The 22,714-nt window shown below is 35.4% G+C and overlaps 1 protein-coding gene across 6 annotated transcripts in view; it reads left to right on the forward strand.

Annotated features, from left to right (window-relative positions):
• ZNF638 (zinc finger protein 638) overlaps positions 1-22,714 on the forward strand; it is a 133,260-nt gene that overhangs the window by 74,083 nt on the left and 36,463 nt on the right. For 5 of the 6 annotated variants that reach the window (XM_059188008.1, XM_059188005.1, XM_059188006.1 and 2 more), the window contains exons 4-10: positions 4,965-5,003; positions 6,370-6,662; positions 8,587-8,864; positions 10,218-10,364; positions 11,282-11,401; positions 17,544-17,602; positions 17,965-18,017. In XM_059188008.1, the coding sequence (XP_059043991.1) occupies positions 4,965-5,003; positions 6,370-6,662; positions 8,587-8,864; positions 10,218-10,364; positions 11,282-11,401; positions 17,544-17,602; positions 17,965-18,017 (989 nt within the window). The remainder of the gene's footprint in view (positions 1-4,964; positions 5,004-6,369; positions 6,663-8,586; positions 8,865-10,217; positions 10,365-11,281; positions 11,402-17,543; positions 17,603-17,964; positions 18,018-22,714) is intronic. The other variant, XM_059188007.1, reaches the window with a different exon arrangement.

Consider the following 22,714-nt stretch of genomic DNA (forward strand, 5'->3'; position numbering starts at 1 on the left):
ATCACAAGTAGGCAGAGAGGCAGGCAGAGAGAGAGGAGGAAGCAGGCTCCCTGCTGAGCAGAGAGCCCGATGCGGGGCTCGATCCCAGGACCCTGGGATCATGACCTGAGCTGAAGGCCGAGGCCTTAACCCACTGAGCCACCCAGGCGCCCCCCCCAAAGTCATTTTTAAAGTAAGGAAATTTATGATTCTAGTTTCAGGAACAGCTGAATTGGATTTTCAAACAAAAATCAGAGTGGTCAGAAATTGTTTCTTGGCTGTTCTGTTCTCTTCTGCTTTGGTTTCTTGAGATCCCAGTTATACTTCCTCCACAAAGCAAAATGACTCCCATAATTCTGGACTTAAATGAACTGTGTAGTTAGTAATTCTAGGAGTTCAAAACAAACACAACAAAAATACCCTCAAAAAACCCTCTTTTCTCAAAGCTCCTGTGTAAGTCCAAGGTTTGACTTTTTTGGTCCACTTTGAGTTAGTTGTCCATCTCGAAATGAGTTATAATAGTAGGGAGAATTGGGTTCTCTATCTGTGTTGGGGTTGTGTACCTTCTCCTGCTGTTGAGTGTGATAAGCCCAACCTGAATCATGTAGACTATGAATAGAGATGGTTTCTTCCCTAAGTAGATGCTGTGCAGACAAACACAGGTTATTATATGGAGATAATTTATCATCTGAATTCGATAGGCCTAGCTGCCACTATAAATAGAAAATCTCTTCTAAGCCACAAATTCTCTCATAGATATCCAGTAGGATGTCTAATGTTTACGAAGGTGAGGGATTTAAGTGGTAGTGAGTCATTTGCTGTAGGTTGTCATTAATGTTAATAAGATTCTAGCTACATACACTGCCATTAATTTACTAGAGCAAATGGCACATATGCCTATTAAAGCCTTCTGTATAGATGGCCTTTTTTTTTTTTCTTTTAGTGCACTTAGGCCCTGATTTTGAAGTGCTTTCTGTGCCTGTCACTTTTATTACTCTAGCCCACATATTTACCTTTTTCAGGCTTTGTGCTCTTGAATGATTCCTTTTTGGCTTTCTCTACACTGCAAAAAAATAATAACAACAAAAAAAATAGATTTGATTAGGTGCTTGGGATCCTTCCATGGCAAAATATATGCTATTCCATTCTTTGTTTTTTTTTTTAAAGATTTTATTTATTTGACAGACAGAAATCACAAGTAGGCAGAGAAGCAGGCAGAGAGAGAGAGAGAGAGAGGAGGAAGCAGGCTCCCTGCTGAGCAGAGAGCCCGATGCGGGGCTCGATCCCAGGACCCTGGAATCATGACCTGAGCCGAAGGCAGAGGCTTTAACCCACTGAGCCACCCAGGCGCCCCAATTCTTTTTTTGTTGTTTTTTTTTTAAGCTACATTGTGTTCCTTTTGTTTCTATACCTTAATGTATAGGTATATACATTATGTATATATGTATATTTATATTTAGGTATAAATATGTATATGTATTTTTAGGTATATGTATATTTAGGTTCTTAGTCTTTTTCTTGAGGCTGATTATCTTTTCCCTCTCTTTGTCTTTGTTGGATCTTTCTGGATTATGATACAGGAGTAATTGGTTAACCTGAGAAAAGACACAGTGCATCCGAATTTTAGTATTAAAAATAAATAATAGCCATATTCTTTTTTTTAAGATTTTGCTTATTTATTTGACAGAGAGAGAGAGACAGAGCGCGCGCGCACAAGAAGGCAGAGCAGCAGGCAGAGGGAGGTGGAGAATTAGTCTCTCCTGCTGAGAGCCCAATGCAGGGGTCGATCCCACAATGCCAAGATCATGACCTGAGCCGAAGGCATCTGCTCAACCAACTCAGCCACCCAGGCCCCTCAGTATTAGCTACATTTTTCTTGTATGCTGGGCATAATTCTAAGTCCTTTACATAATTTAAGTTTCAAAACAACCCTGTGAGATGTATGTATAATGATTATTTGTGATTTTACCAGTGAGGAAACTGAGGCATAGAGAATCAACTTCCTTGCTGAACCACAGCAAATAGTTGGTATAGCTAGTCTGTCTAGCCCATTTTCTGTTCAGCAGATTATTCTGAAAAGTTTCTAAGCTGCAGAAGTTGAAGGGATAGTAAACTTCATATATTCATCTTTATTCACCAATTATTATCATTTGCCACATCTGTTTTATGTTTCTATTAAGCGTTTTTGAAGCTTTATTTGAAAATAAATTGCAAACATGGTAACTTCACTCCTCAATTCAACATCTCTCTCCTAAGAATAAGGAAAATTTTCTGCAGTAGTTATCTGTTACAACCACACCGAATCCCTGCCTACCCCCAAACCACACTCCCAAACCACGAGGCAATCAAGATTCGTGTACTGCAGTCTCTTAAGCTAGAATAGCCCACTCTGCTTGTTTCTTCTCTTACCTTCCTTTACCTTTCGTTCGTTCCTTCATTCATTGATCTGAGAAGTATGCTTTCACAATGTTAACTTACTTTGAAATGTTCAGGAAAGGAGAGTTGTCTTGTAGAATGTCCCAAAGTACATTTTGTACTTTTCTGTTTGTTTCCTTATCATTAAATACATATTGAATATTTTTGTCACAGAAACTATAGGTGACGTTTATACTTAACCGCATTGGGACACACATACTGTCATTTTGTTCTTGCCATTGTGCTGTACTGCCTGTGTGAGGGTTATCATGCTTCTGAAGCACACTTTAAACTTGTTATGCAATGTACAGGCAGTCCAACCACAACCCGCAGAATAGTACACATGCTTTATCTTTCTGCCCTGGGCACCAGAGACAAAAACATGTATTCTAGCAGTCAAACTAGTGAGGACCCAGAACATTATTGCGACCTCTTGACTAATAGTCCTCAAGCTCTTTTGAATCCATTAAACCGGAGATTGCCAGAAACTTTATAACATCTGTGTGTTGACAACCAGCATATTTCTAGCATTGTACATTTAAGAAAGCTAAGCCTTACTCACATTAAGTAACTGGCTTTTAGATACATGGCCATAAAATGTCAGCACCTACACTCAGAGCCAGCATAGCTTAATTCCAGAGGTCTTACTTTTAAACACGATACCGTAAGAATAGAAATTTATCTTCTTAGATGGTAACAGATTGAGGAGAGTTTTCAAAAGCCTAAGTGTAAATGAAACAGAATTATCCATGTTTTGACAATTAATTATTGATGCCAGATGATAGATACACTGGATTAAAGTTGACTTTTTTGTTCTTCATAGTTTGTCACCTTATAGTTACAATTAGTTGCTTCAGGCATCATGGCTGCTATCAAAGAAGGACAAAGGGGCCAAGAGGCAAGAAGAATTTTGCTAGTGGTTTTGTGTCTGTCTCACTGTTTTGAATCTATCACTGGCTATATTTATTCCAAGGAGGTTAGGAAAGCAAATATTTAGCTTTTTTAGCCTTTGTAGTAGAGGCAGACAAGGAAAAACGAAGTTGAGAATTGTTGTTGTGTTAACCTGCTATAACAGTGTCTTAGGCAAATAGCAACAAATGAAAACCACTTTACTTTTACTGCAGTTTTGACCGGACTTCTTGCCAGGTGACTTGCTGAAAGAGATGGCTGCCTCCATTTCCTTACTTGGCTCTTCTCGGTTATTAAGCTTGTTTTTGAATATTAGTTGTCTTAATGATTTAATTTCCAATTTAAAAATGTTTTTAAAATTTCCAGTCAACTAACATACATACATACATTTATCTATCTATCTATCTATTTATTTATTTATTTTAAGAGGGTGTGTGAGAGCCAGGGTTGGGGGTAGGGCAGAGAAAGAGGGAGAATCACCACAGGCCTTGATCTTCATCATGACCTGAGCCGAAGTCAAGAGTTGGACACTTAACTAAGTTACCCATGCACCCCTAAATTGACCTTCAGAGTTCAGGTTCTCTAGAAAAGATGAGGAGGAAAATGTCTTCTTCTTAGGCTTCTGTGATATTACTGTTTCTTGTACTTTTTCTTTCTGTGATTACTACTTAATCTCTTATTTGTTTGTCTTTGTCTGCTTTACTCTTCAGTCTTGGTGTGCATAATATTCTGTCCTCAGCCCTTTTTATTCCTACAAACGATCTTCTGTGTTAGTCTAACACAACCCTTATACTGTATAGGCTTCTTCATGCCTAATTTTCAAATATCTCAGTCCTAATCTTTCCCCACAATTCCAGATACTTATTTCCAATTGACCCGAAAATATTCTTGTATTCTCTTCACTTCAGAAATGATTATTGGTTCTCTGTTACCTTTTACTTAAGTGCAATCTCCTTACCTGATTTCAAGGACCTTCACAGTTTGTAACTCTGAGCTGCCTTTCCAGCCTCCCTCCACCCCCCGCCCATAATTCCTTTTTATCATTTGCATGCTGCAACCAGACCAGTTCATGAAATAGAACACTTGTTTTGCCTCTCAATTCTTTTATGTATGGCCACTGCATCAAACCTAGCTTGAACCATGCCTATTGGTAGACATAAGGGCTACTTGAAAAGTAGCCTTTTCTGCGGATTTCCCCCTAATTCTTCCACAAGATGTATCTCTTCGAGGACTGCCTGGTACAGTGTAAAGAGCACTGTACATGTTGTTTTGTGTAGAATGGGGTCTCCTGGAGTTCTGCAAAGTGCATGAACTGTCCTTATCTTTTAACCCCTACCTAAACCTGTGTCATGTACCTATTCTATACATCTTAACACTTGTATGTGTATTGCCTGTTTTACTTTAAGAAACTTTGAAATCTTTGATGTATTGGGAATGTGTTTCTTTTCCTTGAATTGCCTACTAGAATAATGCTTTGATTATTTATTGAATTAGACACTCAAAATATCATACTTTCAAGAAAATTTTCATACTTAATATACTAATAAATTACTATGTAAACTTAGGTTTTGAACAGTCCTCCTGATGATACATTGCAGGGAAGGATTGAGACATACAGTCTCATTTTAACTGTTTATTAATACTGTTTATTCTCAAAATAGGTATCCTGATTGGAATCCTGAGATCCTCCCATCAAGAAGGTAATTCTTTTTAATAGTGATATTGTTGAGACATGATTTTCTTTTAAAAGTAAACAAGTAGGGGTGCCTGGTTGGCTCAGTGGGTTAAGCCTCTGCCTTCGGCTCAGGTCATGATCTCAGGGTCCTGGGATTGAGCCCTGCAACGGGCTCTGAGCTCAGTGGGGAGTCCGCTTCCCCCTCTTTCTCTGCCTGCCTCTCTGTCTACCTGTGATCTCTATCAAATAAATAAATAAATAAATAAATAAAATTTAAAAAAAAGGTTTAAAAAAAAGTAAATAGGTGCTTTTTAAAAAAAAGGTCTTATTTTTAATTGAGTTCCTGTTTGACCATTTTTACTTTTATTTTAAATTTTTTTTATTTTTACTTTTAAACAGCAGATGAATGCAATAATCTCTATGAACCTTTAATTATCCTAGCTTACATGTGATCGCTTGCCTCTCTGAGCTTCCATTTTCTTTCCTTTTTTTTAGTCTTTCTGAAAATACTTCCTGCTTTTGTTATTGTTCTGATTGTGGGGTCTTATGTTACAAATGTTTTGAAGGCTAGGAGTGGTTTTATTAAGTTTTGTATTCCTTAGGAAGTCTTGTATTTAAATGTTTGCATATAAACATTTTTAAATACATGCAAAATGTATATAAACTTTTTTTTTTTTAAAGATCCTATTTATTTATTTGACAGACGGAGATTATAATTAGGCAGAGAGGCAGGCAGAGGTAGAGGAGGAAGTAGGTTCCCTGCTGAGCAGAGAGCTAGATGCAGGGCTCTATCCCAGGACCCTGGGACCATGACTGAGCCGAAGGCAGAGGCTCTAACCCATTGAGCCACCCAGGCGCTCCTGTATATAAACATTTTTGTACATTTTTTGTATATTTGTATATAAACATTTTATATATATATACAAAATGTTTGTATATAAATAAGTTTTAGACTTGTATTTAATGTTTGTACATAAAGTAACAGCAGTCAAAGAAATATTTATAGATGGCATAATCTCTCGGGGAAAATGTTGAAAACATTTGTTTATGTAAATCATTTCTTAAATCCTTTATATAACTTAATACTTCCAATATATAGGTTGACTATAAAATGATATAGGAAGAGACCAAGAAATTGGTAGAGGGTCCTCTTCTGTATATTAGCAAAACAGGGATCCAAGCAATTTGAGGACTGAGCTTCTGTTCTGATTATTTTTTATTTATCTATGAGGGTGAATTGTGTCATAACAAATAGGTTTTTGTTTTAAATAAATATATACTATCAGAGTTTGGTATTGTTTATAGTCTCTTGTTAAGAAGGAGCCTCTGTCGTAGAAGTTAAATTTACATTAAATTGCTGAATCTTGTAATTTCCCCCCCATACTTTATAGAAATGAAGGCAATAGAAAAGAAAATGAAACTCCAAGAAGACGTTCTCATTCCCCCAGTCCTAGACATTCTAGAAGATCAAGCTCAAGTCACAGATTCCGTCGATCTCGAAGCCCTATACGCTATATATACAGACCAAGAAGTCGAAGTCCAAAAATCTGCCATCGTTTCATTTCCAGATACAGATCCAGATCCCGTTCACCATATCGAATGAAAAATCCATTTAGAGGTAGTCCAAAATGCTATCGATCAGTTAGCCCTGAAAGGACATCACGGAGATCAGTGAAGTCATCAGGTACACCTATGGTTATGAATAATAATACATACTATAGTATATAACATAATAAATTTACTTATTTTGACTAAATTTTTTAGGATTTTTTTTGTGTTTGAATTTTTCAGTTCTGTATTTTTAGTAAGTTTGAAAACATGACATAATCTGCTACTGTCAAGATTTAACAAAACTTGGGGTGCCTGGATGACTCAGTCGTTAAGCATCTCCCTTTGGCTCAGGTCGTGATCCCAGGGTCCTGGGATGGAGCTCCGCATTGGGCTCCCTGCCCAGCCAGAAGTCTGCTTTTCCCTCTCCCACTTCTCCTGCTTGTGTTCCTCTCTCGCTGTCTCTCTCTCTCTCAGATAAATAAATAAAATCTTCTAAAAAAGAAAAGATCTAACAAAAGCTGACGTTTTGAGCTGTTTTTCTTAGCTCTTTTAATAAGCTAGAAATGGAATTTCTATTTTACTATATTTTAGAATTTTATGTGAAATTGACCCGCATCCCAACCTAGTCCATTCTTCCTTTTATTAACTATCAGAAGAAATGTGGAAGAGTGTATGTATCTACCTAAAATCAAATTTAAAAACCACTGATATGCCAACATCTTAGTGTGCCCATGAATTAATCTAAAAGTTTTTTTGAAATTTCTCCTATTTTCAACCTGTGTCTTAATATTGGTTTAGTGACATTTTTAGAAATAGCTCATATATGTGTTCTCTGAGATCTTTTTAGAAAGGTCTCCAAGACCGGGGGGTCTTCCAACTATGTGAAGCTGAGTTTCCTTTATATGTTTCAACCAGAGCAATGTATCCATCAGATTGGAAGCAGAAGCAGATACAAGAATTCAGGTTTTTTTTGTGTTTTTTTTTTTAAGATTTTATTTTATTTTATTTATTTGAGAGAGAGCAAGCACGAACGGGGGAAGGGGCAGAGGGAATGGGAGAAGCAGGCTCCCTACTGAGTAGGGAGCCTGATGTGGGGCTCAATCCCAGGACACTGGGATTGTGACCTGAGCCAAAGGGAGATGCTTAACTGACTAAGCCACTGAGATGCCTCAAGACTTCAGGCTTTAAGCCCAACATGAAAGTGTATGGGGAAATACACAGTGGTGCTACTCATCTAATTTTTTGTTTTGGGAATTAAAGTTGTTTTTCATAAAAATGTTATTTATGCTAACACAGAAGCCTATTATTAAATGAATTAGTAAATATTTTGAAATAATTTCAGGGACGCCTGGGTGGCTCTGTGGGTTAAGCCGCTTGGGTCATGATCCCGGGGTACTGGGATCGAGTCCCATGTCGGGCTCCTTGCTCAGTAGGGAGCCTGCCTGTCTCTCTGCCTGCTTGCATGCTTTCTCTCTCTCTCTTTTTGACAAATGAATAAAATCTTAAAAAAAAAATTCAATTTCAGTTTCTTATGGTAAATATTGAGTCTAACAAAATCTCTTTGGAGTCTTCGGTTTTTATTTTTATTTATTTATTTATTTATTAAGATTATATTTATTTGACAGAGATCACAAGTAGGCAGAGAGAGGCAGGCAGAGAGAGAGGGGGAAGCAGGCTCCCCATTGAGCAGAGAGCCGGATGTGGGGCTCGATCCCAGGACCCTGGGATCATGACCTGAGCTGAAGGCAAAGGCTTTAACCCATTGAGCCACCCAGGCACCCCTGGAGTCTTCCGTTTTAAAAAGTGAAAATGGATACTGAAATCAAATGTTTGAGGACCATTGGTATAAGATAAGATCATGAGTGAAGAATTAAAGACTGAGAATTGTTTTGTGTATATTTGATTCCTGTCTGGCTTGACAGTGGCTCTGTGTAATAAATATTTGGGCAATTAAGGAGTTATTCTTTCTTCAATAATATGATTTTATATTATAAAATAATGTGGTTTTCATCTTAAGTTCTTTTCGGTTGAAATTGCATTTATGTCCTTTTTACTAGATAGAAAAAAAGCATTAGAAGATGTAGTACAACGATCTGGGCATGGGCCAGAATTCAATAAACAGAAACATCTTGAAATAGTTGATAAAGGACCTTCACCAGCCCCAAAGCCTAAAATGGGCAGTGGATCAAAGGCATTAATTAAATCTACAAACCTTGCAAAGAGTGATGCAAATTTAGGGGGACATTCTATTCGTTACAAAGCCAAGAATATTGAAGATGACACCTCATCAGAATGTAAACCAGTGTCTGAAAAACCTGTTTCTCTCCAGCGTAAGGTCAGTAGTTTGTTAATGTAAGTGTGTACATACATGTGTCATTATGATACAAAAAAGTTGTTTGAATTTTTTATTTTCATATTTTAAAAGTTTGAAATCATAACTTGTTGAATTATGTTGATTTGGAATATTTTATTGATTGTGCTTATGAATTTAGAAAAAGTCCATTAAGTCAAAATCTTGTAGCTTACAAATCCTAGCAGTTTGGCATTCAGTGTATCAAAAGTGAGAACATTCTGATGGTTTGTTTTTGGCTAACCACACAGGGAGGTTGTTGTGATGAGATTGCTATCTGGTGGGGGGAGTGAATGTAATCACACCAGCAACATTAATGATTTTTTTGTCATCTTTGTCAGTAAGCTGTAAACGTGAGTCTTTACTGAGAATTGACCATTTTTAATCTACTTTTTACTTTTTTGCAGTATAGTTCAGAAGTCAAATACTCTCTTGGCCAATATAGAATAGCCTGTTTTCTAATACTGATTTATTAATATATTTTGACTGTAACCTGCTAGTTAAAATACTCAGAGGTATTGTTCTACATAAAGCATCTTGAGAACATTAGAACAGTTGCCAATGTTTAGGCAGATTATCAGATGTTTAATGTAATATTAACAAGTCTTCAGGTATTTAGGTATATATTACTCTTAACATTGTCTAAATATTTTCAGTAGCTATAAATCCTTGCCTTTAAAGAGCTTATTTTTAGACGGATACACTTAAAATAATCAATGTGTAATTACGCAGTTTTGAAGAGTGTTAGGAAGAAATTTTAGTACAGAGAAGATTTTTGAAGAGGCTAAATTAATCTATACTATTCATTTTGTTTCAAAACTCTAGGTGGTGGCAGTGGAACTTTTTTTTTTTAAGTCAGTTTTTAATACAGTTGATAAACTTGGTATTATAGGAAATTCGGATTTTATACATGCTATATATGTTTTGAAAATGGTATACCTCTAGATATCATCACAGCTTATAAAACACAAAGTGCACAAAGCTGTAGTTTTATCTTTCTTAGTGATGGGCCATGTAGATTCATGTAGAAAAATATTCTTCAGTGGTTTTGGACCATTCCATAGGTCTTGTTTGTTACAGAATGCTTCTAAACAGAAAAGAGCATCTGTGATTGTGTTACCAGTAAGCTCTGATCACTGTTAGGGTCGAATGGTAAAATATAAAACTTACTTTTACTATTTTATTTAGCATTTAAAAATTTTTTTAATTGTGCTAAAATATTTAGAGAAGGCTGTTTCAAGGACATAGCTTAATGGCAGAAATTATATTGGGAATTATTATTTTTGTACTTCATGGCTTAATTTGGCTTATTTTTAATTTCCTTTCATTCAAAAATAGCTTCGGAAGGACCAGTCTTCACATTATGGTTCAGTTCTTCTTATATCTGAATTACCAGAGGATGGCTGCACTGAAGAAGATATTAGAAAAATATTTCAACCATTTGGAAAAGTTAATGATGTCCTCGTTGTTCCTTATAGGAAAGAAGTGAGTCAGTCACTCTGTTCTAAAAATATATACAAAGTTACTACATTATAAAGTCTGGTTGTTACTTTATGAAGATCTTTTAGCACTTTTTGCTACATATGTAATTGTTAATTGAGAGTTAATGTAAATGCTTGGATTCCAGTGAACAGGGTCCCCAAATACTATTTTATATCTTTTAGAACAGGAGTTGGCATACTTTTTCTGTAAAGGACCAGATAGTAAATACTTCAGGCTTTGTATGCCATAGGATTGTAGCTATTCAATTCTGCCATTGTAGTACAAAGGCAGCCAAAAATATACTAATGAATGGGTACAGCCATGTTCAAAAAAACTGTTTGCAAAAACAGGTGGCAGATTATAGTTTGCTTTCCAATTCTTTAGCATACTGGTTAAGATGATGCTAAAAAATGATTTTGTTGTACAGTATTTTTTACATGTGGATTATATATAGTCCTGTAACTCAACATGGTAAAGTTCATCAGAATTATGAACAACTCCCATACTAAGAAAAAGATAAAATTGTGAGACAAAACAGGGGAATGTAGTTGGTAGTGTTCTTTATTTCAGTAAGCCTTAAAAATGTCAGGTTTACAGCCACTAAGGCCAAATCCTGTCTTTTCTCCATTTATTCCATGAGTCCTGCCTTCCTATTTCTCATTGTTCCATGAGTCTGCCATGGGCCCTTGTTTCCCCTCTTCTTATCTTGGTAATGGTACAGAAATTCTGTAAGGTTAAATGTCCATTTCATGTATGAAAACTAACCCTAGAGATCAGGTGACAATGTAGCAAAACAAAAAGATGTAAAAGCAACCAGGACTTGAGGTAATTTCATAGTTTTATGTTCCACAAAAAGTACTGAGGCATGCAGAGAGTTTTGAGTTAGATTTTTGACCAAAAATGTAATACATTTTATTTAGGCTTACTTGGAAATGGAATTTAGAGAGGCGGTTACTGCAGTCATGAAGTACATTGAAACAACACCTCTTCTCATAAAAGGGAAAAATGTGAAAATATGTGTTCCAGGAAAGAAAAAACAGGTAAACCGGATTTAGATCAAACGTGTCTCATTATTGTTAATTAAGTTTGACTTTATAAAGTATGATACATATAGAAAAATGCATTGAACATAAATGTTCACTCAGTAGATTATATGCATATGGATTGAAATACATTGAAATTAACAACTTTATATCTACATAAATAGCACTACAAACAATGTTAAATGGCAAGCAGTAGACTAGGAGAAGATGCTTAACAAAATTAGCAAACATCTCCGAAACCTACCTAGGTCACAAAAAACATTGAGAACATCTTGGAAGCCCCTTGCATACTTCTTCTGAATCCTTATACCCTCCATTCTGCCCAAAAGTAACCCCTAACTTGATTTCTAATACCATAGTTGAGTTTTGCCTGTTTGGAACTCTAAATAAACAGAATTACAGTGTATATATTCTTTTGAACCTTTTGCTTCCTTAGAAATATTACTGTTTATTAATTTAGTCTTTCTAGATCATTTTTTATGGTTCAGTTTATAAATTTATTGATGTCTATAGAAGTACTTAAATATCAGCAAGTTTTACTTTGTGTATGAGTGTTCTTTTCAGGTAATTATTGTATTTGCTGAAGAATGTTTACTTTAAAAGGGTTTTGTAGTATACTTTTTTTTTGACATACAGAGATCACAAGTAGGCAGAGAGGCAGGCAGAGAGAGAGAGAGAGGGGAGGAAGCAGGCTCCCTGCTGAGCAGAGAGCACAATGTGGGGCTCAATTCCAAGACCCTGGGATCATGACCTGAGCCGAAGGCAGGAGCTTTAACCCACTGAGACAACCAGGTGCCCCTGTAGTACACATTTTTTCAGTCAGCAATTTGATTTGGAGATCTAACCATGTTTGTACATACAGATTTTCCTCCTCCTTCCTAACTCCTGTGTGGTATCATTTTGTATGAATATACCACAGTTATTTTACCAGTTCCGTATGGATGTGATATTTAGGTTATTTCTAATTTTTCACTACTATGTTAATTTCCTTGTATATGGCTTTTACAGGTCTTATACATTTATGGTACTATTTTTAAAGTGATATCTACAGTGGAATTGCTGGGTTGCAGAACATGCAATAATACCAGATCTCCTGTTAAATAGCTATAAGAATGTAGTGTGATAATAAAGAGAGGACTGGTGTTTCTGTGTTATCCACAATATCTAAGATTTGCAGTTTAAAAATCCAGTATGTAAAATATGTTATTGAGCTTTAATTTGCATTTTCCTGATTATTATTAAACTTCAGTATCTTAATATAATAGCTATTACTGTATTAATGAGTTATATAAAGCTTTTCCCATCTTTCTATTGGGTTATTTGCCTTTTTAAAAAAGCTTAATTTGAAGGTGTTCATGATTTTCGATACCAATTTTATATTACTTATGAGAAATATTTTCTTCCAGTATGTTGTTTATGTGTATATCCATATATAAAGTTTTTGATTTCAGTGTACTCAAGTTGTTTTTTTCTCTCTTAATAGCTTCTGCTTTTTTTTCTTTTGTCTTTAGAAGACCTTCTCTATACCAGTGCCAAAAAGATATAATTCCATTATTATTTTAATCTATAAGTTGTGGTTAATGTGTTATTGAGATCAATACTATTTCTAAAGTGGATAACCAACTAGTGCAACACCATTTATACCTAACTGGTTCTTCCCCATTGATTTCAAAAGCTATCTTTATGTGTATAAATTACCCTATACACATAGATCTCTATCAGACTATTGTTAGATGAGTCCGTTTATTTCTATTATAATACTATGTAATTTCAGTTCTTATGTTATTATAATTTTACATAATTGCCTATCTTTCCAGTAGAATTCTTTTTCTTTGTTCTTTATTTAAAATTTATTTTGAAAAAATAAAATTTATTTGGGGCATCTGGGTGTCTCAGTTGGTTAAGCATCCAACTCTCGGTTTTGGCTCAGGTTCTGATCTCAGGGTCCTGAGATTAAGCCCCACGTTGGGCTCCATGCTCAGCGTGAAGTCTGCTTGGAATTCTTTCCCTTTCCCTTCCCCCACCCATGCTCCTCTTCTGCTCATGCTCTCGTGTACACACACATGCATTCTCTATCTATAAATTTATTTATCTATATGTAGATAAAATCTTTTAAAAAAATTTTATTTTGGTTAATCTTGAACATTTACTCCTGCTGTTGGTTTTAGAATCTGTTTAAGTTCTCTGAAAAATCTTATTGGGAGTTTCATATTGTATTGAATTTGTATTTATGATTTATAATACTCTTTCTGTTCAGAAGCAGGGATTTTCTCCATTTATTTAGATTTCATTTAGTGTCTTTCCATAACGTTCTTTTGTAATGTTTCCACAGTGTACATTTTGGAGGAGATGCTAAGTTTCTTTCTTACTGATATATTTATTTGTGTATATCATAATTACTGCTTAAATCACTATTCCATAAAGGATGTATATTTTTTATTTCATTTATGCTCTCTGGCTAGTTACTGCTAGAGTAACCCATGATCCTAGGTTACATCTGTTACATGCCATCTATTTATTTCCATTGCCCTGATGTGAATAATGAGTTTTATGGTAACCCTAGTTATTAACAATTTTATCACTTAGGATTTCTTATCTTTTCAACTAGCAGAAACTTCACCAGTGGTTTATGAAAGGAATAAGAGGTTTATTTATATCATAATAGAAAATCTATAGGTAGGTGGCCCATGGCTGGTGAAGCTGCTCCATAATATCAGGAACCCAGGCTTTTTGTTTTTTTGATTCACCACCTTTATGTACTTTTTACCCTCAGTTGTGAGATGGTTGCTGTACTTTCTAGCATCATTTTTAATCTTCCTAGCAAAAGGAAAGGAAAAAGAAATAAAGACAAAAAGGGATTTTGATTTTTTAAAAAGATTTTTTAATTAATATTTTTGTGGAAGAATGAGTTCCTCAGCAACTTTTACCTACATTTGATTTACCAGAACGGTGACGTACAACCTTCTCTAGTTGCAGAGGAGGTTAGGGAGAAGCAAGAATTTGAATGTATAATTTAAGAATGTAAGCTTTATCCTGTAGACAGTTAAATTTTAATCAAGGTTTTGAACAGAGCTATGATGCAAAATGGATAGGTTAAATAGATTCATTTGGGAGTGAGCTGCAGAATGAATTAGGCAAATGACTGAAGAAGGCAAAGAAAGCAAGCTTAGCAGAGTGATTAAAGGGGAGAAGAGAAAAAAAAACAAACAAAAAAACAATGAAGTCCATTTAGAAGACTCATCTAGCCAGCCAGCTTATTGTAACGATAGTAATGGTTTCAGGTAGATTAGTATACTTGAGATCGGAAGGAGAAATAATAGCTTAAACCAGTTACTATCAAGCAAGACTTGGCTGATAATTAAATTTTGGAACCGGGGAGAAAGTCATTCTTTTTTAATATTGAAAAGTTTAATCTGGGAAAATGGATGAATAAGGATACATCTAGGTTATTAGAATATTTTAGTCAGATTAAAATAATTCTCTTTGATAACGTTTTGGTAAGGTAGCGACAGAAGTCCAGAAAGAGCCAGCCATATTTACTATTCTGATTTTCAAAGTAATGAACAGGGGAAGCTGTCAGCCCTATAATCTAGAAAACATGCCATCTATGTGTCAAAAATTTGATATTCTTCAACTAAATATAGTTTGGATGGAGCTAACTCAATGATCTCTCTGTTGTAATCAAGTAGCCTTCCTAGCGACTGATGGGAGGAGAACCCACAGAGAACTCCAGCCATAGCTGTTTAAGATTGGAAGTGTACAGATAACCTTAGCCTCTTATTACAGTGGAAGACATCAGATTTCCTTGCCAGAGCAAGCCAAAAATAGACTGGGAACCCAGACTAGGAACCAAGGCAGTGCTGTAGCTTTCTTGGTCCAGATCTTAATTTTGGCACGAATAGTCAAACTAAGACAAAACGTTTCTGCCCACATTTGATACTTCATGTTAGGACTGTCTTTGACTCTGGCTTTGATTCAAAGTATAGTCTCTCCATTTGGCTATTTCTTCAAATCAATAAAGAAATGTTACAGAAAATGTGAAAATTGCCCACATCCCTGTATTTAAACCTGAAGGATTAAAATATGAATCTGCACAACTCTAACAAACTGAATTACCTTTTCTTTAATTATAAGCCAGTATAGACCTCAATTCTTAGTACTGATTTTTAGCCATTTTTGAGCTACCTTCACTACCAGCACTACCAAGAATCTGATGAAAGCAAGCATTTTTTTTTTCCCCATAGAAATGGATAGTAGTCCATACTCCCAAAATTGTCTTTAATGGAGCAGGACACTTGATCTACAAAAGAGTATCAGATTTTCTGTTGAAACTGTGAAATAGTGCTGCAGCTCAGCTCTACAAAAACAAAATGAAAACAACACTTCTCAAATTTTAATTTGGTATTTTCAGCAAGATTCATGGCAACATTATATCTAAAAGCCAGAGTAGACAGCTAAGATCCAGGAAGATTGCATGGAAATGAAAACAATGCTGGGAAACAATTATCAGTGGTTTGAACATTATAGAAAAATCTAATGAGTAATGAGGAAATAAAACCAAAGAATTCATCGGATGAGAGTTTAATTTCATTATAACTGAAAACTTTTCTTAAAAATCTGTTATATATGTCGGGCATTGTGGTACCTGCAGTAGAGTGATGAGCAGGACAGATGGGCTCTCATTCTTGGAGCTTATGGTCTATTAGTGATAAAGAAGAAGGACTTGGTGGATATATTCGGGAGACTCCATTTGCATATAACTGAAATTCCAGAAAGCAGACACCACTTTAATACTGTTGAAGATTTTTAATTTTATAATTATGCAGGGGCAGCCTGTAGTAACTCAGGCAGAAGCAGTTTAGGTATGAAAAGAAATAGTCTAGTCTTAGCAGAGGAACACATTCTCAAGGTTAAATGGAAGAAAGATCAGTTCTTTGTAATTCATTAATTCCATCTTTTACTATTGATCTACATTTTCTTATCACTGTCTTTAAAAATACTTCAAATAATACCATGACATTTCAGGATCTAATTGCTATTACCCTGGCCCAGTGTGTCACCATCTTTTCTTTGTTACTACAGTAGCATCATGACAATATTGTCCTTTTCTCCTTGCCTTTTCACTCACTTTGACTGTATTTCAAGATCGAACCAGATTGATCTTGTCATTCCTAGACTCAGAACCTTTCATTACACTGAGAGGAAAAACCAGTACTCAAAATGGCTTATGAGTTTACACCACCATTCCACCCACACTCTACCCCATAACCACCACATACCTATTTCTCTCCTCTATTTCCTACCCAAGCATCCTTTGTACTTTTTTTTTTTTCTTAAAGATTTTATTTGTTTATTTGACAGAGAGGGAGAGAGAGATCACAAGTAGGCAGAGAGGCAGGCAGGGAGAGAGGAGGAAAGCAGTCTCCCCACTGAGCAGAGAGCCTGATTCGGGGCTCCATCTCAGGACCCTAAGATCATGACCTGAGCTGAGGGCAGAGGCTTAACCCACTGAGCCACCCAGGTGCCCCACATCCTTTGTACTTCCTAAGTAAGCTAATAGACATGGATCTCATTAAGTTTTCTGTAGTTGCTGTTCTTCTGTCTGGAATGCTCTCAACACAGGGAATGGTTTGGTTTGCTCTCTTACCTCTTTTAGCTGCTTGCTCATATATCACCTTTTCAGTGAGACTTGTATAACAGACTTATTGATAGTTGCTCCTCATTCCCCAACAAGAGCAATTCTGTTTCCTTTCTCTTTTAGTTTTTTCCATAGTACTTCTTGCTAACAGACATAGTATGTATGTATTTTTAAATTTCCTTGAGGTCTTTTTTTCCTTACCTCTTGAAATTATTTATTTACTGAAATTATTATTATATTATTATTTAATTATATATAATCATATATAATTACTTATATTATTATTTATTACTGAAATTATTATTATTTATTTACTGCTCTTCTCCAGTGCCTAAAATTGTGCTTGACAATTGGTGAATAGTCAGTAAATATATATCAGATTGTTCTGAATCTCATAATAATGTTTTTATTGTATTTCTTCATGCTTGTGTTTTCTAAAGTGCCGTTTATAATTGGGGAAGAAACTAAGATTTTCTTTTTCAAAATCTTTTTCTTTCATAGAACAAAGAGTTGAAGAAAAAGACCTCAGATTCAAAGAAAGCATCTGCAGCTTCTTTAAAGTAAGTAATTCCATGATTTCATATGCAGGAATGAATGTGCATATGAATTAAAACTTCAAAATTTTTATACAATTGCATTATTTATAAATTTATTATCCTGACTCCAGTTTAAATGGACTCCGGCTTTAATTCAGTTGTTCAAATTGAATTAAATTAAACTTTATTCTTTAAAATTTTAATTTAAGTAAGCTCTGCACCCAACATGAGGCTTGAACTCATTACCCTGAGATGAGGAGTTTCATGCCCTACATACTGATCCGGGCAGGCATCTCTAAGCTTTTTTAGACTTAAGCTTTTGCATCCTTAGAAGTTTTAGAACTTGGAATTTTAGTCTTTGCCTAATTTTTTCTTCTTTCAAATAGAAAAGATATAGATGCTTCCAAAGCTGTTGAAACTATGACTCCAGCTTCTGCCAGTAAGTTGTTACTTTTAATACTCTTCCAAATAAGTATATTTTGTCAGTTTACTAGAAACTTCTTGCAAGATGACGCTAGGAAACCATTATTGTGCTTTAATAGAAGGGAACAATATTGGTCCTTATATTAAGCTAGAAGACTCAGTGAGATAGTATATGTAAAATACCTATCATAGTTCCATAAGTAATCGCTGTTAAGGTTAATTTTGTCATACTTCCATCTCCTACCAGTAAGACAAAACATACAAAAACAAAGCCTGTTAAGGTTGCTTATTTAGTCTCCTTTTATTTTTAAAGTTTGCTGAGAGCCCAAAGGTGAACAAAGAAGACCAAACAGAAATCAGTTGTTACACTCATGTGTTAAAGTTGTTTCTTTATACTCAGGAAAACATTGTGGGTCTTTATTATGAATCTAGCTAAGTGAATTTCTATTCAGTTTTAATAAACTGAATTTTCTCTTTCCATTTAGGGTTGGAAAGAAGTTACTGCAAAACAAATACTCTTAAGTTTAAGAAGAGATAGCTTGATAGTGAAGGATGAGACAGAAAAGCTAAAATAAAGTAGATATAAACTATATTTAGGAAGTTAAATTGTTTTGTATGTTCTCTTTTGGAAAGACAGGGTATAGTGAGTTCTGGATTTCTCTTCAGCAATCCGTGTGTGTGTGTATGTATGGGGAAGGGGGATAAAGAGAAGTTAGGGAGATGATACAACAAAGGTAACAGAATTGGGGAATCACTTCCTAGAAGTTTTTGAACGTGCTGGGAAGTTTTTGAATTTGACTTCATTAATAGCATTTCTCAAAATATGTGTGTGAGAGACTAATTCCTGAAAGATGTTTTGGATCAGATTTGTATTATAGCTTCTTTTTCTTTTTTTTCCTTAAAAAAAATCCCCAGAACACATTTCAATTATGAAGTCTTGAAGGAGAGAAACCTATTTAGCTTTATGTAACTCATTATTCATGAAGCTTGGCTTAGGCTGCTTGCCATTTTTCCTTTGTAAGATTTAGTACAGACTCTGGGAAATTGCCATCGGGAATAAAGAGCCATTAATTGTTTAGGATTTTTATGTAGATTGGACAAAGGAAGAGTGAAAAATCCTGTTGAAGCAGCTCTTTCTGCCCATGGGTCCTGATTCCAATGCTTGAATAAAATCACCTTTTTGCACCAAAAAAAAAAAAAAAGAAAAGAGAAAAGAAAAATCTTACTGAGAAAACACAGTTAAGGTTCACTTTAAGGTAACAGGGACTGAATATAAAAATGTTAATTAAAATGGTGTGAAAAGGTAAAATCTGAATTTTTTTTTTAAAGATTTTATCTATTTATTTGACAGAGAGAAATCACAAGTAGATGGAGAGGCAGGCAGAGAGAGAGAGAGGGACGCGGGCTCCCTGCTGAGCAGAGAGGCCTATGCGGGACTCGATGCCAGGACCCTGAGATCATGACCTGAGCAGCGGCTTAACCCACTGAGCCACTCAGGCGCCCCAAATCTGAATGTTTATTCTATAGAATGTTCTAGTGGATAAAATATAAAATTAAAACAATTTAAAATTTTCAACGTTTCAGGCCAGGTTTTTATAGAAGAGTGTGGTGATATTATTATATCTGTGTAACAGGAAAACTTAGATGCAGTGATTTCTTTGAGAAAAACCATGAACTCAGATTTCAACATTGATGAATTTCAGATCTCAAAAACTTACCTAGTAGAGGTATCCTTAGGTCAGCCAGTCAATGGATTTGAAAGTGGGATACTTTAGAATTGTTAAGGTCTAGATTTTGGGAGTGGGCCTAACATAATAAAAGCAGTGAGTAGGGGAGAAGCACTTCAAGGCAAATATGCCCTCCTTTCTAATAGAAGTGTAGAAAGACAGAGAGGCTGGTGAATAAGGTGGAGAGTGTCCGGTGAGAAAGCAAAGGGTGCATGGTTTCTTTTTTGAGATCAGCAATGTGAGATTGAGTAGTGACAAGTCAGTTAGGGTAGTTTTAATTTATTTTTTAGAGAGAGGAAGAGTGCACACACATGGGTGCCCATGACTTAGCAAGAAAAAGGAGGGGTCGAGGGGAAGAGAGGCTGAAGTGGACTCCACACTGAGAGTGTGGAGCCCAGCATGGAGCTTGATCTTGGGACTCTGAGATCACAACATGAGTGGAAATCAAGGGTCAGACACTCAACCGACTGAGGCACTTAGGTTCCCCTAATTAGGTAGTTTCAAAGACTTTAGCTATATGCACAGATAAGCAAGGATGAAGAGAAGTACACGAAGGAGGCTAACGTATAATTTGATCAAAAAGAGAAACTTTAGGACCGTTACCTATCACTAGTTAAAAAGAAAGAATACTGAGCCATCTACTATCTCCTCATAATTGGATGTACTTTTTAAAGTGTTAGGATACATCAGTAAACCAGTAGGCAAGATCTCTATATCCAAGTAGCTTATATACTAATTTGAGGTGACATGATATATAGTAAATAACTTGTTTTATAAAGTGAAAAGTGTTATAACAGGAGAAAGGAGATCCAGGGTTAGTTTGGAGTTTGAATTTACTATTTAGAATAAAATGATTTGTTAAAAAGTAGAGTCTCCTAAGGGGCCTAATCTATGCCAAGTGACAGAAAACAAGGGGAAGAAACTTGCCATTGGTTACACTAATACTAGGAAATTTACATTATCTTTCTTAATCTTTCAAATTACCTCATTTTGTAGATAAGAAAACAGATTCAGAGATTAATAACATACTCAAGGTTAAATGACTTCCTTGGAATAAGAATTCAGATCTAAAACTATGGTTTCAAAGCTTTTCACCTATTTTAAGCTGAGAATGAAAACTTGTTCTTTTTTTTTTTTTTTAAAGCGTAGTTTAGGTTTTTTTTTTTTTTTAAAGACCCTATTTATTTATTTGACACAGAGAGAGAGAGAGATCACAAGTAGGCAGAAAGGCAGGCAGAGAGAGGGGGAAGCAGGCTCCCTGCTGAGCAGAGAGCCAGATGCGGGGCTCTATCCCAGGACCCTGAGATCATGACCTAAGTGGAAGGCAGAGCCACTTAACCCACTGAGCCACCCAGGTGCCCTGAAAACTTATTCTTAATCTCCTTTGATTGCTCTTTTATCTTCTTTTAATGGTTCCCCTAAATGTCTGTTCCTGTTATGTCATACTTGTCTTCCTGATTTTATCTTCGTACAGCATTAGGGACCAGTGACATCTTACATACATGTACAGACCTCTACTCCCTCAAGTTAACTTTTCTTATTTTCTTATGTTACCTAATAGTCACCAGTCATCATCCAATGTAGAAATTGTAAGTAATCCTTTCCCTGGCTTTTCTCTTCTGTCCTATCTAGTTCATATTTAAATAACATCCTTCCTCTTTTCATCCATTCAGTGGCTGATTCAAATACTTCTCTTTCAGATCTACCTCAGGCTATGTCTTTTGCCTTTCCTTCATCACACATTAATTGTTTTAATTGATTTATGTTTGAATTTTGAAAATAGCCTCCTGACTGGTATTTTTACCAGCTTCATAATTCACACTGATCTCTTTAAGGCAGATCTGATTATTCTGCTCTTAGTGACATATAGGAGAAAGTCCGAATTCTTTAGCATTGAATTAATGACCCTTTACCCTTTGTCCCAGGTTCCTTTTTAATGTTTTGTTACCTTTATGCTGTCCATTTGTTTGGAATTGTCTGAATTCCAGTTTACTTCAGTAAGCTCTTACTATGTACCTACTTGGTAGGTGCCAAGCCTAATGCAAGGTACTGAAGATAAAATGTCATTTAAGACTCCTTTTTTGGGGTGGAGTTGGAGCAGATTCTAGTTTATGTTTTAAGGCCCATCTCAGATATAATTTCTTTGTGATATCTTCCCTAGCTCACCTAGGCAATTAGAGACTTTCAGTTCTCTTCTAGTGATAACTGAATACATTGAGTCATGGTATTAGTAGTTTTCTTAGAAGTCTCTCTCTTTCACTTGGCTGGGTAAGGGAATATTTTATTTTTCCATCCCTTAAATGTAGTGTAAGGGTTAGTAAATATTTGTAGGAGGAAGAATACATGGGGCACTCAAACTAAGTTTGTATTGTTATAACTGAACCCATGAGTAAACATAGCCCGAATTTTCTGATTTGTCATCCTTGGTTTAATTATTTTTCTTTCTATAAGATTTTATTGGTTTCTTTCTTTCTTTCTCTCTCTTTTTTAAAATAAATGTCTTATTCTTTATATTTTCCAATTCCCAGATGAAAATAACTTTCTTTTAGGGAACAAAGCAGATGAACAAATGGAAAAAAAAGAGACAAACCAAAAAACAGACTCTTGACTATAGAGAACAAGTAGATGGTTACCAGAGGAGAGGTATGTGAGGGGTTAGGTGAAATAGGTGAAGAGGATTAAGAGTACACTTAATCTTGGTGAGCACTGAGTAATATATGGAACTTCTGTATTATACACCTGGAACTAATATGACACTGTATGTTAACTACACTGGAATTAAACATTTTTTTAAAAGTGACTTTCTTTAAGTCCTTTTATTCCTCCATTTAGAGCATTCTGCCCAAATAGTTCCCATGTATGAGTTCCACCAAACCTTTAAGGAATTAATAAATCTAGTTCTATTTCAGCTATTCCATGACATTTAGAGGAAAGGAATATTTTCTTTAAGAAGGGGGGTGGAGAGAAGGAAACAGGAAAAAGCAGG

The sequence above is a fragment of the Mustela lutreola genome, chromosome 9, assembly GCF_030435805.1.
Source record: "Mustela lutreola isolate mMusLut2 chromosome 9, mMusLut2.pri, whole genome shotgun sequence".
NCBI classification, from domain to species: Eukaryota; Metazoa; Chordata; class Mammalia; order Carnivora; family Mustelidae; genus Mustela; species Mustela lutreola.